The following is a 20257-nucleotide window of genomic DNA, read 5'->3' on the forward strand; positions in this document are numbered from 1 at the left end:
GCATACAGTAAGATAGACACATGCTGTTGTTGATGTTTTGGTGGATGTAAACTGGGGGAGTCCAAGTAACTTTCTGTATCGTTAATATATAGATTAAACAGGGAAGGGGCTAGTACGCAACCCTGTCTAACTCCCCTATAGGTGTTAATAGGGTCCGATAGATTTCCTTTCCTAACCTGCAAATGGGTGTTATCATGAAGAGCCCGCAACAAAAAGAGGAGCCTTCTATCAATTGAGGAAACTTCTAAGCCGGCCCACAATTTCGGCCTCGATATTGAATCAAAAGCTGCTTTCAAGTCAATGAAAGCAGCAAAAAGCAAATTAGGACCTTTAGCAGCGTATTTTTCTATAAGGTGTTGAATTGTAAGACAGTGGATCTAAACTCTCTAAAACCAGCTTGCTCTGTCACAATCACATTTTCTTGGATCAGCCAATCCTCAAGCTTTACCAGAAGGTGTTTAGCATATAACTTGCTACATATATTTAAAAGGCTAATAGGCCGATAATCTTGCACACTTTTTGAATATGGGGACCACTATTGCCATATTCCACTCTGAGGGGATAAGGCCTGAAGAGTCTATAAAAGTGAGAAGGGCTGCAAGGAAGGGTGCCCACCAATCTATATTTTCATTAAAAAATTCAGGTGGCAGTGCGTCAGACCCTGGAGCCTTAGCAGATTTTAATTGAACAATATAGAATTTAATTTCCTCTTGAGAAACTGGTGGCCAGGAAGGCAAGTCCTCAAAATCAGCAGTTGTCACTGGGGTTAAGGGAGAATCTTTATACAATTGGTCAAAAAAAGTAACCCATTTGCAGGGCTGTATTGGGGGATCAGTCTGGGAGAATTTTTTTTTAAAATCAGGGACCAATCGCCAAAAGAGGGAGAAGTTTTTCTTTTTGGCAGCCAGAATTAATTCTGCCCAAAGAGCTTTGGTGTAATTTTTTTTTCTTTTGTTGGATTAGGTGTTTGTAATCCCTTTTTTGTGACCAGAGTTCTTGTTGGATTAGAAATCTTTGGTCACCACTTGATTTTTTAAACTGATAGTAAATGGCAGAAAGCTCTTTTCTTGCTTTTTGGCAATCCACATCAAACCAGGGTTTAGATTTCTTGTAAGATGTTGTGGAATGGCCTTTAGGTTCACATAGAATAGTTTTTAAATCCTGGACAAATCTATTATAACATGTAAGAAGGTCACTCTGTATGTTAAATTCCTGGTAGGTAATTTTGGAAATTTGGGAACATTTAGCCTCAATTACTTTTCTGAGTTTTGCTTGCATCTGGGGACACCATCTCACCTTATGACCTAATACCTGGGAACCTTCATGTAAAGGCTGAAGGGAAGTGGCTTGAAATAAAGAAGGAAACTTAAATTGGACGAAGAGGGGGAAGTGGTCACTATCAAATATTTATACTTTTACATTATATTACTGTGCAAAATAATACAATTAAATGATAGATTGTGGATTTAATGTTGCTAAATTAGAGAAACAAGAAGGGGGACCCGTGATACTTGTGAGGGAGTATTCCCCCACAGCTCCTGGACTGCCAAGGCTTCTCTCCGCTGCTGCCACCGCTGCCCACAACTGCAACAGCAGCGAGCTCCAAGCCACCAGGCTTCTCTCTCCCCCCATTGCTGCTGCCGCCAACAACAACAGCAGCAACAATGGCCACAGCTCCTAGCTGCGGGGCCTACTAGGCTTCTCCCTCCCATAGCAGCAATGGCCACGGCTCCAAGCCGCCAGGCCTACCAGGCTTCTCCCCCCCCATCGCTGCCGCCGCCACTGACAACAGCAGCAACAATGTCTGCAGCTCCTAGCTGCGGGGTCTACCAGGCTTCTCCTTCCCATAGCGGCAATGGCTCCGGCTCCTAGCCGCCAGCCTGCCAAGGCTTCTCCACCCACCAGCACCAATGTTGGAGACCCCTGCGGGCTCTGCCACAGATCCCAGAGGTAAGTGTGTTCTCTGCGCATGCGCAGGGAACGCTCTTTTACTTTTGGGGGGATTTAACTATCCCCCATATAGTTTCTTAAACTTTTCAGATTTTTCTACACACCTGGGGACTGCTCCAAGTGTGCAGGAAAATCTCTCTGCCTCCCAAGTGCCCCCGATGTGCAGATTTAGATATCTGCACGGAGGGGACAACTTGGCTATTAGATATATACAAGGGGGGACCCACAAGAAACTTGCGGAATGGTTATCTCATTCATCACACCTTTGCTTCCTCTCCTCACCCCCTACCTCTCTCACACTATTTCTCCCCTCTGCCCCCCTTTTCTTTCTATTTCTCCTCCATGCATGTGACTTCCTCTCTCTTTCTGACCTGTCATCTTTCTCTTTGTTTTTTTGCTTCCCTACTTCATCACTCTTTCTCTCTCTTTCTTCCCCCACCCCATCATTCTTTCTTTCTTTCTGCCCCCATCACTCTCCCAGCCTCCTGCCTGCTTCCTCCCCCACTCCGCAGAGCAGCAGCAGCAGTGGTGGCAGTGCTCCTAGCCACCCACCTGCTTCCTCTCCCCCCACAGCAGCAGTGGCAGTGGTCTGGGAATCAGCTCCCAGCTACAGAGATCAATTCACCTTAGGGCTGCCAGCTCCAGGTTGAGAAATTCCTGGAGATTTGGGGGTGAAGCCTTGGGACAGTGAGGCTTGGGGTGGCAAGCAGCCTCAGCAGGGTATGATGCAATAGACTCAACCCTCCAAAACAGCCATTTTATTCCGGGGAACTGATCTCTGTCGCCTGGACAACAGTTGTAATTCTGGGTGATCTCCAGTCCTCACCCGGAGGCTGGCAATGGTGGTTTTCATGGAGGAAACGGCTGGAGGGTGGCGGATTTAGCGATCCGCACAGACGGGGTGACTTGGGTATTAGATATATAGATATAAAGTTAAGGTCTGATAGGTAAGTACTGCATACTTTTCAATTTTTCCCAAAATTCCCCCCCCCCAACCTGGATAAAACTTTTAAAACCACAGCTTGAACATTTTTTTTTTTAATGTCTGGTTTACCCATAGTTACATAAATTGTCTTCCTTTCAACTTTAAAAAAAGATGGATTTATATATTTTTATATTTAATCAAAACTTGATAAATGGGCTTTAATTTGGCTATTTATTGACTTATTTATTTATTTTTATTTTTTGAATTTATATTCCGCCCTCCCCACAAGTGGGCTTAGAACTTGGATTTTAGATTCTATAGCATTAGAACCCCTTTCTACTACCAGTATGCAACTCTACCAAAGATACCTAAATAAGTTTACATTGCATTATATAAGTATTAACAGATCTGTGGCCTTCAGTTCCAATTTCCATATAGCCGGCTACTCCTGTACATGAGAGGGTTCATACTGCATATGAATCTGCCTTATACTGAAGTAGACCATTGCTCTACCAAGGTCAGCACTGTTTTCTCTAACTGGCAGCGGTTCTTTCAGGTGGAGCTCTTTCATATCACCTACAATCTGGTCCTTTTAACTACAGAAGCTGGGAACTGAGGCTAGGACCTTCGGCATACAAAACGAAAACCTCTACGACTGAGTCATGGTCTTTCCCCCTTCCTAAGTACCGTATGTTTGTCTTAAGAATACTGAAAACACTAATTCCAGAACTTTTCCTTTGATTATGCAGTTCTATTCTGTCAGCCCATGTACAAGAATATTTTCTGAGGACATGGATTGATGGGGATAATCAGATTTCAACTATCTTCTTTTACAACGGCATACCTACTTTCTATGTTACTTGATATATAGGCTTTCAGGATAATCAGCCAAATAAGGCTTGTTTCAAACAGAAGTACAATGAACTGCTTGTGGGCTCACAATCTGGGATCATACAGAAGAACCAATGGTATGAACTCAACCGACGCCTCCCTGTGTGTGTGCAGAGATGGATATATGGCACCACTAGTATGGTTCATGCACCCATTTTGCAATCTGTGGCGAATACACATATCGTGGTAGGTTGGGCATGTGTCTGTCTCCTCACATGGAAATACCTGTATCAGGGTTATCAGTAGTTCTGTCTTTGAGACCCTCATAGTGTCACACAGGTTTGGGCCATTATCGTCTTCATTTTCAGAAAAATAGGATATTATTTGATGAGCCTGAGTTCAACACTAACATGTCAACAAATACTGATATACTATATACTGTTTTAAAGGTAAAGGTAAAGGTTCCCTTGCTCGAAAGCCAGTCGAATCCGCCTCTAGGGTTGCGGTGCTCATCTCCGTTTCAAAGCCGAAGAGCCAGCGCTGTCCGAAGACATTTCCGTGGTCATGTGGCCGGCATGACTAAACACCAAGGCGCACGGAACACTGTTACCTTCCCACTGAAGTGGTACCTATTTATCTACTTGCAATTTCTTGCTTTCGAACTGCTAGGTTGGCAGGAGCTGGAACTAGAGATGGGAGCTCACTCCGTCACGCGGCACCCGGGTCTTGAACTGCTGAACTACTGACCTTCCACAGCCTGCAGTTCAGCGTCTTAACCACTTGAGCCACCGCAGCTCCTTATATAACTGTTTTACTATTAAGTAAAAATTACACGAAAAATGCATGATATCTGTAGCTACAGCTTATGGATTTATTTTCAGCCAGTGTGTTATTTAGGGAGCTAGTAACACCGTATCTCAAAATGTCAAATTTACAATGGATCACTGATGAATCTAAGTCTAGAGCAGTGCTTCTGGGCATTGTCATGAAAATCAACTACACAAACCATACATACATGCTCCTACAAAAAGAAGAGGCAACAACTGTTTTAGCTAGTGTGTGACACAGAGTGTTGGACTGGATGGGCCATTGGCCTGATCCAGCACGGCTTCTCTTATGTTCTTAATTCAAGAATAATGCAAGAAGCAAATCATACCCTGGTTTTTCTCCCCATGCCAAATTCTCCTTCTGCATACCAAACGAAGTGCAAACATTCAAATATAAGGGTGAAAAAAAGGTTATCAATAGTGTGATGGTAGAATTCTATCAATAGACAATAGACGCCTATCAATAAACAGAATCCTATCATATGTTGCTTGTGACTGCTCTGTCATTCTTGTTGCTTTCATTACAAAGAAGTCTAATGAACACCATGACTGAAAACCTTTTTCAGTGATTCAGAGAGACCTACAGTGACTTCTTCAAGCAAAACTTTAATTGTGCAAAATCTTCAATATGAAGACTGCCAATCTGTTGTATAAGAAGTAGTCCATGACTCCTTTACAGGGCTAGCAAAAGGTACAGTGCACTATTCCACATAGGATTAGGAGCAGCTTATTACAGAAAATAATTGTCCATCACAAGAGTTTTATGGACACCATTCACCTTACTTCGCAAGTTCATTGCTCACTGGGAATGTTCCACAGCCATGCCAGGTATATCATTTACTCTTTTAACTGGATTTTATTTTCAACCATGCTGCGCACTGCTGTGTCTTTTTGCCTGCCTTTGTAATAATATTCCCCTGCCACTTTTTGTTTATATCCACATACAGATATTTCTGCCAAATTAGGGCAACATTTTATATGTACTGAACTCCGGCTCACAGCAATTAGTGCTATATTTGTTAGTCCTCAAGGTGCCACAGGACTCTCTATTGCTTTTACATATTATAAATCAACAGCCAATTTATTTATGAATGTATTATTTATTTATATGGTCGAAATAAGCCCTCAGGGCACCAACAGAAATCCCTACTACTAAAAACAAACAACAAACATTTAAAACTTTATAATGCAATTAAAATAAGTCATGCATCCATAACACATGGCTCAGAGGCAAATAAATGTCTATCTCATTTAAAAAAAATCTGATTAAAACTGCAGCTACCTATTTATCAGCTGCCATTCCATCATCCACAGTTAAGGTAACATATTACCATATCTCAGAACGGAAAACCAATATAAGAACAAATAAATCATAACTGGAAGCTAAAAGAGATTAAAAGATATAGATCTCATAAACCTGGAATAAAAATTGCTCATTATTAACGTTTTAAAAATCACACACAGCAAGTGTAAATACAAAGGCAATAATCTAGAGTCTCGCCTGCTGAGTCACACTGGAGGTTAAGCATACATACCGAGGAACACTCTTTACTTTCTAATGCTTATCCATAGCTGTTTTCACACTGAGATTTTGCTCTGTCATCACTTCCTTTCAAGAGCTATTTTTGGGGGGGAGGGGCAGCATCCACATGACTTTGTGCTGTATTTGTTTTATATTTCCCCTGTTTTGCTATGACCTTTCCGAAGCCTTGCTTGATATAATCTTTTTGGAAAGACTGCTGCCAATGTGCCTTTGCACATCATATGGGCGGGAAGGTGCACATTTTTTCAGGTCCTGCCCATGCCCGCCCCATTTTCTTTACCTCAGCCCCTGTGGCAGCTATTTCCCCCCTCCGCTGGAGGGATTTTTCCAGGGTTTTTCCTCTTAGGTCAGTAACAGCTATATTGCTATAATTATAATGACCTACTGCACCAATGTATTAGTTCCCAGCTTTCATTTAAAAGAAGTAGTCAGGCCTGGTTGGGAAGTTATAAGGGAAAGATGCTGGCTAAAAATTTCTTCTCTGCAACCCAAAGGACACGAGACCTTCCCCCCCCCAATGAAAGCTGGGAACCTAGTATATTGCTTCAATAGCCATTTATAATGTGGAATTTCACATTACCCAGTTTCTCCCGGTTTCAAGCCGGTATTCTTCCGTTTTGAGGTGAACCGGTACAGGGCTGCCATTTCACACATGGCTTGCCCCTACCGGAAACCAGCCGATTCAGAAGCGGTTTGGCATTTCAGACATGCACCGCTTTGTTTTCCCGCCGTTTTCTTCCCGTGCGGGTGATCGATTTTTGTTTTAAAAAAACGGTCGATTTATAGCGCTATAGCGCTATAGCAGTATAACAAAACACTCCATGCATTCCAATGGGATTGATATAGTGCTGTAACGCTATAACACTATAAAGCGAACGTTCAAAAAAAACCCAAACCGCCGGAGATCGCCCGCGCGGGCGAAAAAAGGCGGGGAAAAAGCGTATCCGAACCGGGAGGGGGAACTGGAGACTACTCAGAAGCAGTTGACAGGTGAAACGCTTCAGTCCCGGTTCCTAAACGGGACTGAAGCTTTTGTGTGTGAAATGGCAGTTACATTCCGGTAGGGAACCGATTCTCAAACGGGTTCTGTCTGAAATGATAGACCAGAACCCGTTTGAGAACCGGTTCCCTACCGGGAGATATCACCTGTCTGAAATTCCCCAATGTTATAGCACTATAGCTATTACCGTTTTTTTAAAAAGCCTGAAAAAATCCTCCAGTAGGGTTGCCAAGTCGGGTGTTGCGCCATAGCGGGGGACTCCTGGCTGGCGTCTGGAATGCGCGCGCGCGCACCGCACGCATGTCACCCAGAAGTGACGTGACGTCGCCGGGTACACTGGGGGTGGGGCCACGACCATCTAAGGGAAAACCATAGAGTTTCCCCTCGGATGACCGTGGCCCTGCCCCCAGCATGCCCAGTTTGGTCGCGCCATTTCCGGGTGGCGCGCACTTCGGGGTGGGGCTCCCCCTGGGGCCCGATCCGCCGCCGGCGGGGAACAAGTCTCTGGGGCGGGGGTTTCCCCACCCCCTGGGGGGACTTAGCAAGCCTATCCCCCAGTGGCAGGGGAAAATGGCAATCACAGAGGGCTGAGGAAGACAAGTGAGAGGGAAACTTACATGTGGATGCTCCATCACAATCGTGAATGCTCTGCATTTGCAGCAACAGTGAGAGCTTCTTGGAGAATCTGCTCCGTGTGGAAGCAGCCCCGTCCCCCTTACCCCAAACAAAAGATATTTTGAAATTTCTTCATGTTTAAAGTGTAGTTTGCAGTTGGGATGGTGTGCATGATAGGAAGATCATCACTAGAACAAAAACTTAAAAGAGGTAATGCCCGTTAAAAGATTGATCTGAAGACAACAGCCCCAGTATACAGGCACTTTGCCTACCTTAGCATTTCCAAGCCTGGAAAAACCCACCCACTTGAGTTGGCAGCAGTGTTCCCTCTAAGCTGAGTTAGTGTGAGCTAGCTCACAGTTTTTTAGCCTCTGGTTCACACATTTTTGTCTTAGTTCAGGAAGGATGGCTCCAGAGCAAACTAATTTATGCAGTAACCAAATCGCTTGCTCACAACTTTAATGCCAGTAGCTCACAAAGTAGAATTTTTGCTCACAAGACTCCAATGCTTAGAGGGAGCATTGGTTGTCAGAGCTATGAGAAATTGCAACTAGGAGACAACTTGATAAACCACTTCTCACATGTCAATATTGCCTCTTCTAGGATCTTCTGGGAGGGGAAGGCAGCACGGTCTTGTCAGACCTTGGAAACTAAACAAGGTCAGTACTTAGATGGGAGACCACCAAGGAGAAATCTGCAGAGGAAGGCAATGGCAAACCACCTTTACTTTTCATTTGCCTTGAAAGCCCCTTGAAGGGGGTCACCATTAGTGTTCCTTCTAAGCTGAGTTGGTGTGAGCTAGCTCAGTTCTTTAGCCTCCAGCTCACCTCACCTCACAGATTTTTGCCTTAGCGCAGGAAGGATGGCCACAAAGCAAACTAATTTATGCAGTAGCCAAGTCGCTTGCTCACAACTTTAATGCCAGTAGCTCACAAAGTAGAATTTTTGCTCACACGACTCCAATGCTTAGAGGGAGCATTGGTTGCCAGAGCTACTATTGGCCAGATGAGCCTTAGCTTGATTGCCACAAAACCTGCCTGTTTTCTTGCATGCACACACTCTCTCTCCTATTGCACCACACAGCACAACCTAGTTTCAGAAGCCTTCATCCAAATTCCAATTTACCATGGCATACTCATGCAGGCAGCCGGGCAAACTGGGTTTTCCCTTCCCAATAACTGGAATTCTAAACCAGTTTAATTCACAATTAGAATTCCAGTTTGTGCAGCAGAAAGAAATTTCAGTTTGCCCCACAGCCTGCATTTGAACAGTAGAGTAATCTGATTCAGGGTTTCCAAGCACTTCGATCCCATGTGTGAGGGGAGGAGAAACAGCAAGCCTAAGCATGGAAACCTGGAAGCATGCCTGTAACAAACAGAGGTTTGCTTGAAATGGCTGAATGTGCATTGGCTTAGGACCTTAAAATATTTTTCTAGTCTTGCACATAACATCTCTATGCCACCATCAGGTCATCAGTAGTTAGAAAAGAAGAGTCTTCTACATAGGGTTGCCAAGTCCTTACCGTAGGTATAGCGGGGGGAGTCCAGCGCTACTCTGGGAGTCAATGCGCATGCGCAAAGCATGCGCACACCGCAATTACGTCACCCGGAAGTGACGCAACTATGTCGGGCACGCCAGGGGTGGGGCCACAAGCATCCAAGGGAAAACCATAGAGTTTTCCCACGGATGACCGCGGCCCCGCCCCCAACACGACTGCGTCACTTCCGGGTGACGTGCTGACGCCAGGCACGTCACGTGCTTTGGGGGTGGGGTTCCCCCGGGGCCCGATCCGCCGGCAGTGGGTAACGGGCCTCTCGGGCGGGGTTTTCCCCGTTCCCCCGGGGGGACTTGGCAAGCCTACTTCTACATATGCCCAAAACAAAATACACTTAGGTAGCAAGAAAAGCACATCAACAACAGGTTTAAACTTTGAGAAATAAATGTGGAATCTCTCAGATAATCCATTAAGCTGCATATCCTTTGTAATAATCTTCCTCAGCCTATGTGCAAACATTCTCAGGAAGCGATGTTCTACTATATCTAACCGCAGCCTCCCATGTGTTAGAAAACCTTGTTTTCTTACTATGTTTGGAGAATGAGGAGGAGTTGGGACTGACAGGGGCATGGGAGAGAAAGCAGAAGGAAAAGAGGCAAAAAAAATTAATCTAACTGAAGCAACAATGAAAGAACAACAGTAAGTAAACCCCCTACTCAGTCCAATTATCTCATATTCTCATACTCCCCAATGTTTCACAGGAAAACAAATCTCCCAATTCTCAGTTCAAGGTCCCTACTGTGACACCCCTGCCTTCCCACTCTGATAAACACTGCTGATGGCTGCATTCCACCTGCCTGTTTTTTTCCCACTGAAGGTTATTTTGGTAAAGTGTTGAATAACATAAAAGTTGTTTCCCAAAGTGCAAGTTACTTCCCAAAAGTGGGGGGGGGGAAGCAAATTTCACCAATTCCCCCACCCAATGCAACCTTGCTGAACTGCTCCTGGGGGACAGAATCCTCAGGAACACTGTGGGGAGCCAAGTGGGGGGAATAGTTAAGACCCCCCCCTTTCTGTTGTAGTAAATGATGTTTGGATTTAGCCCATATGAAGAATCATCATTGTCCTACATCATAAACACATACCTCACCAGCTGCAGTGTATAAAATGTCAGACCAAGCAATGCCTGATGTATTAGCATTCATCCATTTACATGGATTTATTTATTTTATAGCATTTACTCTGCCTGCCCTTCTCAAAAAGACTCAAGGTGGATGTGCAACATTACCCACTCAAAGGTTACACCTTGAGACAGTGAAGAGAGAGCTGTACCCTGAAGAATATTCCTGCTTAGCAACCCACCTTCACAACACCTTAACTAGACATCACTCCAGACCAAAGACAGGGACAGTCATTCACCAGGAAACAGGCATAAAAATGTAGGAACTGTGTGGGAAAGTCACCGCAGATGGATTCTGATGTTACAACCTGACCACTGCTTAGCCGCAGCTTGGTGTAGTGGTTAAAGTGTCAGACTAGGATCTGGAAAATCCAGGTTCGAATCCCCACCCTGCTATGCAAGCTCAAAGGGTGACCTTCGGCCAGTTACACACTCTCAGCCTAAGCAACCTCTCAGGGTTGTTGTGAGAGTAAAATGGAGGAGAGGAGAATGGTGTAAGCCGCTTTGGGTCTCCATCAGGGAAAAAGATTGAATAGTTTTTTAAAAATCAACAGTAAAATATAAATCAAACAATGGGGGGGGATTGCTTTGTACACATTCCACATTAATTCTCTTCTAATATTACCTGCACGACATTGTTCCCAGCAAAAGTTGCCCTTCTCCATATCCGCCCTCTGCTCAAAGCCTCATTTAATAACTGGGCTAGTCTCCTCTCCATGTCAGCTTGAAATACATCCTCTTGAATCTTCTTCTTGGCGACACCCAAAACAACTATATTGAAAGAAAAATGCAAGCAGTAAAACTGGTATTTGAATACACAGCTTCAAACGTAAACAATCCAGTGATTTCTGGCTTAGGGGACACCATCCAAAGTAGTAGACTTGGGGAATGATCGAGGTTTATCTTTGCTAACTGATATACATCAACATATGAAATAACACTTTTATATTATATACTTGTAAGTCCAGAACCTCGTTAGGAAGCCTTCTTTTTCCTTAGCTGTAAGGCTTTTCTTTTTCATCCTCCTTTAGAATAAAGGCCTAATGCTTAGTGTCTGTGTTATTCCAAAGCTTATTTGAAATGAATCTGCTATTTGTTGCCACCACCGATATTAACAGGAGTGCTTATATGCCAAGTAATTAAATGGAACAGACAAAATCAGAGTGACCTAGGAGTTAGGGGGCCAGATGAATATTTCCCACTCAGCATGAAGCTCACTGACTTTGCGGTGGTTATTCCCCGCTCAGCCTCGCCTACCTCACAGGATTGTTGTGAACGTTAACACAGAGGAGGGGAGAGCCATGTACACCTTCCTGAGCCCTTGGAGAAAGGACTGGATAATTAAATAAATGTGTAGAAATGTTTTTTGTACAACAATAAGAGGGAGGTCATTTGTGTCAAGGGATAGAAACTGGAGCAGTACAATGAGCACAACCTGAGTACAAACTGGAAGACAATTCAGTGTCATTGAGGGCTGGACTGAGTGAATGTGTTCAATTAATGACACAGCTTCTCCTGGTGCCACAAGATTTCCACAATGCCAAGAAGGTCTCGTATCAGGGGAAGCCTCCATGCTCTGAAGGAACCATCAGAACAGATCCATGTGATCCAAACCTTTATTCTGCCTTAAGTCCAGTTTGTACACTGTGTCTCTGTGTGTGCACTGATGTACGTATTGTTGCTACTGTTTCTACAGCCATTTTTAAACTGCTGTAGCCAGTATCTCAAATGGGAGCTTTGACACTTGAAAGCTTATACCCTGAAAACCTTGTTGGTCTTTAAGGAGCTACTGGATAACACCCAGGGTCTTCTACCATTTTGGTGTAGTGGTTAAGTGCATGGACTCTAATCTGGGAGAACCGGGTTTGATTCCCCACTCCTCCACTTGCAGCTGCTGGATGACCTTGGGCAAGACATAGTTCTTTCAGCGCTGTCTCTCAAGGGCAGTTCCTGAAAGAGCTCTCTCAGCCCCACTTACCTCACAGGGTGTCTGTTGTGGGGAGGGGAAGGGAAAGGAGTTTGTAAGCCACTCTGAGACTCTGAGTGAAGGGTGGGGTATAAATCTAATCTCTTCTCTTCTTCTACCTGCTGTCAGCTATGCTGCCATAAGGTTAAGGGACCCCTCCTGGACCCCCTCTCTGTCTTGTGTACCAGCCTGAGCCGCATTCCTTTCCCCTGCGCTTCTCCTCTCCTTATCTCTGACCTTGTAGGCTGCAGATGTAGTGTCTCCACATAACTCATCCGTGAGACTGCTTTCGGTTCCCAGCTTTTAGAATTAACGGCCCAGGTATTTGTTCCCGCTGGTGGGAGTGGGGGGGTGCTTTTGAATCTACTATATCTCTCCCTGAGTCTAGGGGTTCGCTATTCCTAACAGTGACTATGCTCATGCTACCATTGTACTGGCAATAAAAGTATAACCTTGGAAGAAGCGTGTACTCAGTTGCTTGACTGTGGGTCCTCACACCTGCAGACCAACATGGCTACCCTCTGAAGCTATCTTTAATATTTAAATTGCTTTAAAACAGATTCCTGGTTCCTTAGATGCCTGCATCTTTGCTGCCACTGTTTCTACACTATTGTCTATTTTGTTAATCACAATTTAGTTGTACTGTTATTGGTCTTAATGTTATGGATTTTTGTAAGGCACCCTGAAAATCAAGCATGGCGGGAAAGTGGAGTGAAAATATTTGAAACAAACAGATTCAGTGTTAGAGAGACATTTGTGGGCTAGAGCAAAGACAGGCAATTCAGACACAATTCTTACAGACCTATTTGGGAGTGAGCCCCAGTGATTTCCAGCACAGGAAAACAAAAACAAAAAACAAATGACGGAAATGAACCTCAAAACAGGTGCTTATTAAGTTGCACAACACATTTCAATAACGTCATCAGGTGGTGACCACTGCAAGTTCTTCCATAGCAAAAATGTGTTTCCAAAGCATTCCTATAATTGTGCAGTCCCACATATTTCATATGACGGCACTCTTATTAAAAAACAGAAGAAGGGGAGCTTCCAGAGTGAGTGAGGTTCTATTGTTTAGCTTCCCTGAAATTTTTCCCTCCATAACATCTGGTTTAACTTATCCCATGTATTGTGATGCACTTTCCCATCTCCATCAGTGGCAGCTAATTAAGCAGAGAATATTATATTTTATCCTTTCTTTCCACCAAGGTATACTTGGTTTCCCCTTTCCTCCAAGATACAGTATAGGACAGTATAGGACAGATCAGGAAAGGGCAACTTGACATGAGTTCAAAAAGACAAGTTGGGATGGAAATGTCTCAAAGAAATGAATTTAAATAAAGAAATGTTTAGCAGCAGTTCTGGAATTGAACCAGCTTTTCTGCTGGTGAAAAAGAGAGGAGAAGGCCTCCTTGGACCACCAAAAATTCCTACACTGGGGATCATGGGACCTACATAGACAAAAGGTACTGTGAATGTAGTAATAAGGGAGAAACAGGTGAGACTGAGTAAAAAAAAAAATCTGTCTGCATCCAATCCCATAGATTCACTTTAGAAAAATGGCTACTACATATCCTGAATTTCTGGATGCCTAGCCCAGAATCATAGCCATAAAGGCAGAAATCATAATAATTCATAAGACAAATGGCAAGTTTAGGTCCAGATTTCTGGTCAAAGAATTTACACAGCTCTAGATGCAATTTGCAGTTATCACCTTCGATCACCTCATTTCATAGCTAGCATGATGTAGTCATTCAATAGATGTTGGACTAGAATCTAGGAGACCCAGGTTTGAATCCCCACTCTGCTATGGAAGCTTGCTGGGTGACCTTGAGCCAGTCACACATTCTCAGCCTCACCTATCTTACAAGGTTATTGTAAGTATAAAATGGGGACAGGGGGAATGTTGTAAGCCACTTTGGGTTCCCATGGGAGAAAAGTGGGGCATAAATGAAATACTCCAGTGAAGTGTAAATATAAAATGGAAGTAATTGTAGGGTAATACACTACACTAAAAATTGGTCCTAAGAAAATAAGTTTTATTATGTTTTTAATTTCTCTTCTTTCATTTAAATTTTCTTTCTTAATGATAAAACTGAATTCCAAAATACATAATGACATTAAACTGTTAAAGCAAATTGAAGAAATGAGACTGACCAAAAGAGGAACGTGCCTTACATTACCAACAGCAAAAGACAGTAACGTAATTCGTTTATTCAAACTTCCCTTCTTTTACCCTTACTGGCATTTTCCACACACACCTCCCTGCCCCAGTGAATGAATCAAACTACACACAATTTTAATATACTTCAGATGTAGTTTCAGAACCATGGTCACTACTTTAAAAAAAATTAAAATGCCTTTCATGACTGAGTCTTCATGCTGTTCGGCTAACAGAATATCACAAAAACAATTCAGTCTTATAGCAGTACATACCTGTTCGCACCCAGGAAGATTTCATCAAGTGAGATGTGTTCAGCTGAGGGTAATAAACAGCTGGAGAAAAAAATGGATGGGGGAGGAGACAGAAAACATGATATTAATGGTAAGCTCCAGAACTCTAACAGCTAGGAATCAAGAGGCTATTTTGCAGTTCCTACTGAGATAATGAAATAAATTGTGCAAGCTCTGGGGTACTATAATCACTGCTGCCAGTTCTACATTCTGACCACTGAATTAATTTAATTAATTCCTACAGAGGTATTATATGCTTGCATATTTTGAGACAGATTGGAAGGAGGAGGAGAGCTACCCTGCAAAATTAGAAAGCTCATTGTCTTCTTTTCAAATAACTAATGCTACAATCCTATGAACACTCTTCTGATAGCCCAATTGAGCAGACTTGTGTAAGAGTCTATCTCCTTAGTATTGCACTGTAAATGCACCATCTTCTGAAATCTAGTACGCTAAGGCTACAGGAGAAGAAAAAGGAAAGGTTCCTGGTTTTGGCCGTAACTTGAAATTTATTTATTTCAAACATATTTAGTGCCTTCTCCACCCAGTTCAGAGTCTTCAAGGTGGTGAGCAGCCAAATCATTAAATGAAATTATAAAATGAATATACATAAAATAATAAAAACAATTCAGTAAAACACAGACACATAAACACAGACCGGAAGATGGGTCAATAAGGATCACCGGGGGAATGCCAAAGGAAATAGAAAAGTTCCCACCCACCCCTGTGCATGACAGTGATTGAGGGGCATATCCTGAGGTGGTGGGGCAGCTGCCAGGGCCCAGGACTTCTGCCTGGTCCACAGCTGTTAATTTGCATGCCCTAGCTCCACCTGCTTGATTGCAGGCACCCCACCATCCATGCTCCCAGCCTTACACACTGACCCGCAAAGGAAAGGGCATATGGGTGATTCAGGCATCTGTGAATGTGGGTGGTGAGAGGGCTCATGAGGAAGTGGAGGAATGATGCACAGGCATGTGGGGTGGTGGGTGCAAAGAGAGGCATGAACAGAGGACAGCAGGGGGATCACAGAATCATAGAGTTGGAAGGGACCTCCAGGGTCATCTAGTCCAACCCCCTGCACAAGGCAGGAAATTCATAAATCCCTCCCCCCTCCACACCTGCAGTGACTGCTGTTCCACGCTCAGAAGGTGACAAAAACCTCCAGAATCCAAACTGGCCTGGAAAAATATTGCTTCCTGACCCCAAAGTGGCAGTCAGCCTTTCCCTGGGCGTGTAAGAAAGGGTCACAAGAACTAAGCACTGAGGCAACCGTTCCTGCCCTCCCTCTCATGAAATGCCTAAATTCACACAATCTGCATTGCTGTCAGATGGCCATCTAGCCTCTGTTTGAAAACCTGCAAAGAAGGAGAGCCCACCATATCCCGAGGAACCTACCACCTCCCAAGGGTCATATCTGCTCTCTCTCCAGGGCCCTAAAAATCTGGAGGTGACCCTATATAGGGTAACAATCAAATCACGCTAGGGAGGAAATTTCATAATTTCAGTGCCATAAATGAAAGGGCCTGTTCTTGGGTTGCCATCCATCTAACCCCAGATGTTGAGGGTACCAGAGCAGGGCCTCCGACAGTGGCTGTAGTGCTGGGTTAGGTTCGTATGTGGATAGGTAGTCCTTAAGGAAATGAAAAATTCAGAGGAACTGGTTGGCCACTGTGTGAAACAGGATCCTGGATTAGATAGACCACTGGCCTGATCCAGCAGGGCTCATTTTACGTTCTCATGTTCATACCTTCATTTCAACTCTGAATCATAAATTTCTACTGTGAAATAATTTACTCTTATTTCTCTTGTCTCTTAAGATATTAAATCTCACTGTTCTTATGTCATTCCCAAAAGTGAACATCAACATACTTGAATGTGTCTCTTGACTGCTTTAAAACAGTCTTCTGTGTACATTATAGGAATCCTCTGCTGGAACCCATAAGAGGACTATAAAATACACAGACCATTTATAAATAAAAGTTGTAGGTTGTAACAAGTCATGCCAGTCATCCTATTTGCCCCAGCAGAGACCATTAAAGGAAAGGGTTCCAACTGTAGCCTAAATTCAGTACAAATGTCAGGTGAACACATGAAGCTGCCTTATACTGAATCAGACTATTGGTCCATCATGGTCAGTATTGTCTACACAGACTGGCAAACTGGCAAACAAGAGCCAGTTTGGTGTAGTGGTTAAGTGTACAGACTCTAATCTGGGAGAGCCGGGTTTGATTCCCCACTCCTTCACATGCACCTGCTGATGTGACCTTGGGTCAGTCACAAGCTCTGGCACAGCTGTTCCTGAAAGAGCAGTTTGTGTCAGAGTTCTCTCAGCCCCACCCACCACACAGGGTGTCTGTCGTGGGGAAGGGAAGGGAAAGGAGTTTGTAAGCCGCTCTGAGACTCCAAGTGAAGGGCGGGGTATAAATCCAATCTCCTCCTCTTCTTCTTCAATGGCTCTCCACAGTCTCAAGTAGGGATCTTTCACAACACTGTGAGCCTGGGTTCTTCTGCATGCAAAACAGATGCTCTACCACTGAGCCACAGCACCTCTCCACCTGCCTGCTGCTGAACTGCCCGCTCTGAATAGATCCACAGGGGACATTCTGGACAGTCATGGTCTGCAGTGAGAACTCTACTGTCCTTGGCACAGGACAATGCTTGGAACACTAGATGAAAAAGACAAGGATTGGGGGAAATTACTGTATCCCTGCTAAACACATGATTCCATCTACAGAATTAGTGTTTAAAGGCTAAGGACCTCTAGAAAACTGGGAGTACCCTAGGTTTCAGGTTAATGGTTAGACCTTTCTTGCCACGCTGAGATGTTAGGAGTCAGACTGGACTGGTTATCGCCCCACAAAAGACCAGTATATTCCATTCTGCTCGTGCCTAGTTATTAGCACTATATTATCACATTGCATGGACAAGGACGCTAATGGCCATCTTCCGTATTTTGGGGGACTTTCCACTGTGCAGACAGTGGTTTGGGACCTGGCTGTCTACACATTAAATTTAGTGCCACTTAACAATATGGGATTCCCAAGGATGGAGTACATAGGTGCCATGAAATAACTGGGAGTGGAAACAGAAACAAATAATAATATTCCAAAATGTTCTTTCAAGAAGCAGACTACTCTGTGGTAGTTTGCTCTTTCAGAATGTGCATGCATTAATAACCCACAGACGAAGTACACAGTTTCTCATTACATGTCACACAAAGCTAGCTGAATTATACTGAATCAGACCACTGGTCCATTAAGGTTAATATTGTCTACTCAGACTGGTGATAACAGCTCTTCAGGGTCTCAGGCTGAGGCCCTTCACATCACCCAAAACCTGATCCTATTAACTGAAATCAATGTGGATTGAACCTGGGATCTTTCATGTGCAAAGCAGAAGCTCTGTTACTGAGTCAGAGACCCTCCCACATACCAGAGTAATTACTTGGGCCTAACACACCCAACCCATTGAGGGACATAACCTAGGTATGTAATGTAGTATGTTTCACAAATTTTGAACAGTCTTTTTCCATACGAATCTACCTGACCATTAAGGTAATCTTTGTGGGACCTATTTTGGGTGCCCCCATCATGAGGAAGTAGATGGGTGGCAACATGAGAAAGGACCTTCTTGGGCATAGAACCAGCACTGCGGAATTACCTTCCTAGGTAGAATCATCTGTTCCCCTCTTTCATTATCTTCTTGTAGCAAGTGAAGAACTTTTGGTCTTCACTTACCAACCTCCCTCCTATCTATGTTTTTAATTGTTGCTCTGTGTGAGTTTTATAACTGTTCACCACCTTGAGAACCTTAATCAGGTGAAAAGGCAGGATAAAAACATTCTAAATAAAGTACAGTTTTTGAAAGGTGTGTTTTTTGTTTATGGACGAAACATTTGGACTGGAATTTGATATAATGTGGAAAATCACTGGGGAGAAGTAGCATATAAAAAGTCATCAGTCAACACTGACCTGCATGCAAAACTCAAAAACCAAGGTTCAGGGGTGCAGAAACACTATGAAAATACGCAATAAATTTATCCCAAAGAACTATCACCTCAACAGTAATCAGATACTTTAATCAGAAAATTCTGGTTCCCTTTCCCAAATTGAATGGCATTAGTTTCCTGTAGTTCTCTAAATATTACATAGCTCTTGGTCTCAGCCATGTCCCTTGAAACAAGAGTCACAGTTTCCATCTACACAGTAAGTGAAAAGCTATGAATCATTTCCCCCTTAGTTGTGGATCAATTATTCAGAGAAAAAATTATTATGTAGAGTGTATTATATTGGTAGTTTAAAGGCAGGAAATCCGCTTGCCCATATGATACATTCATTTACCTGTGCATGCAAATACCATGGGAAAATGAGCAGAAAGAAACCTGTGCTGATGTTTCCTCAGCCTGGGGAAAACTGGAATTAGCCATCTGCTAAAGGACATAAAATTTTAAATGAAGAGCTGAGTTTTCTTAAAGACGATGTAATGCTCAGGCTTAACGCTCAACAAGCCATCAACATTTCATCAGAATTAGCTTGCAAATATGGCTTTTAAACAAACCCATGCATTCTTACAGCAAAGGCTTATATTAAAAAAAAAAGAACATTGAAGCACAGGAATTGCAGGAACCAGAGGCAGGATGCTGAGCCATTGGCAGCTCCACCCCAATCAAAATTTATTTGGGAAGACCATGCGGAACATTGCTATAAGCATGCTGTGCAAAATTTGTCTTGGTCCTTTTAGTCCTTGTATAAAAAAGAAGAAGAAGAAGAAGCAAGTATCTCCTGCTGCTCAAGATCTGTGAATCAATGAGCTTCTAAAGGTATAAAAGGAAGGAAAGGAAAATATGTTGTCTTCTGCAGGACCAATTTTATAAACTTTACACATCAGAAACTCTCCCTGCCCAATGGGTTTACAACCTAATTTAGACACGTACTTTATTGTTAGGCATCTTAATGATTCTATATTTGGGACTGGGAAGAAACTCCCCTTCCCCAGTCAAATTCCATCTCCTCATTCTGGATTCTTGCATAGGCCACACTGAAATGTTAGAGCAGTCAACCAATTAAAGAATGTTTAAATTGGGTCATCATCCACTTTATTTAAGTGTATTTAAATAAACTTGCATATTAAGAAAGCTTCAGTGTCCTTTTAGATACTAAATTATCATTTATTAGGACAGAAGACTACCTTACAATTAGATCTTAAGCGGAGTTACACCCTTCTAAGCCTGTGGAATTCAAAGGACTTGGAAGGATGTGACTCTGTTCAGGACTGCACTGTTATACTCAAGCCTATAAGTAATCCATCAGTCCAAACTCAGCATACCCCAACCCATGTACCCTGACTTGAGAATATTCTTTTTTTTATGTTGTCGAAGGCTTTCACAGCCGGAATTCATTAGTTGCTGTAGATTTTCCGGGTTGTGTGGCCATGGTCTTGGCATTGTGGAACCTGATGTTTTGCCTGTAGCT

At 43.3% G+C, this 20257-nt stretch overlaps 1 protein-coding gene across 1 annotated transcript in view; it reads right to left on the reverse strand.

Moving 5' to 3' along the window:
- Positions 1-20257, reverse strand: part of KIAA1549 (KIAA1549 ortholog) — a 98081-nt gene that overhangs the window by 54876 nt on the left and 22948 nt on the right. The window contains 2 exon segments of the mRNA XM_015422084.1: positions 10992-11137; positions 14766-14825. Of these exon segments, the coding sequence (XP_015277570.1) occupies positions 10992-11137; positions 14766-14825 (206 nt within the window).

This window comes from Gekko japonicus, unplaced genomic scaffold (genome assembly GCF_001447785.1).
Source record: "Gekko japonicus isolate JY-2015 unplaced genomic scaffold, Gekko_japonicus_V1.1 scaffold280, whole genome shotgun sequence".
NCBI classification, from domain to species: Eukaryota; Metazoa; Chordata; class Lepidosauria; order Squamata; family Gekkonidae; genus Gekko; species Gekko japonicus.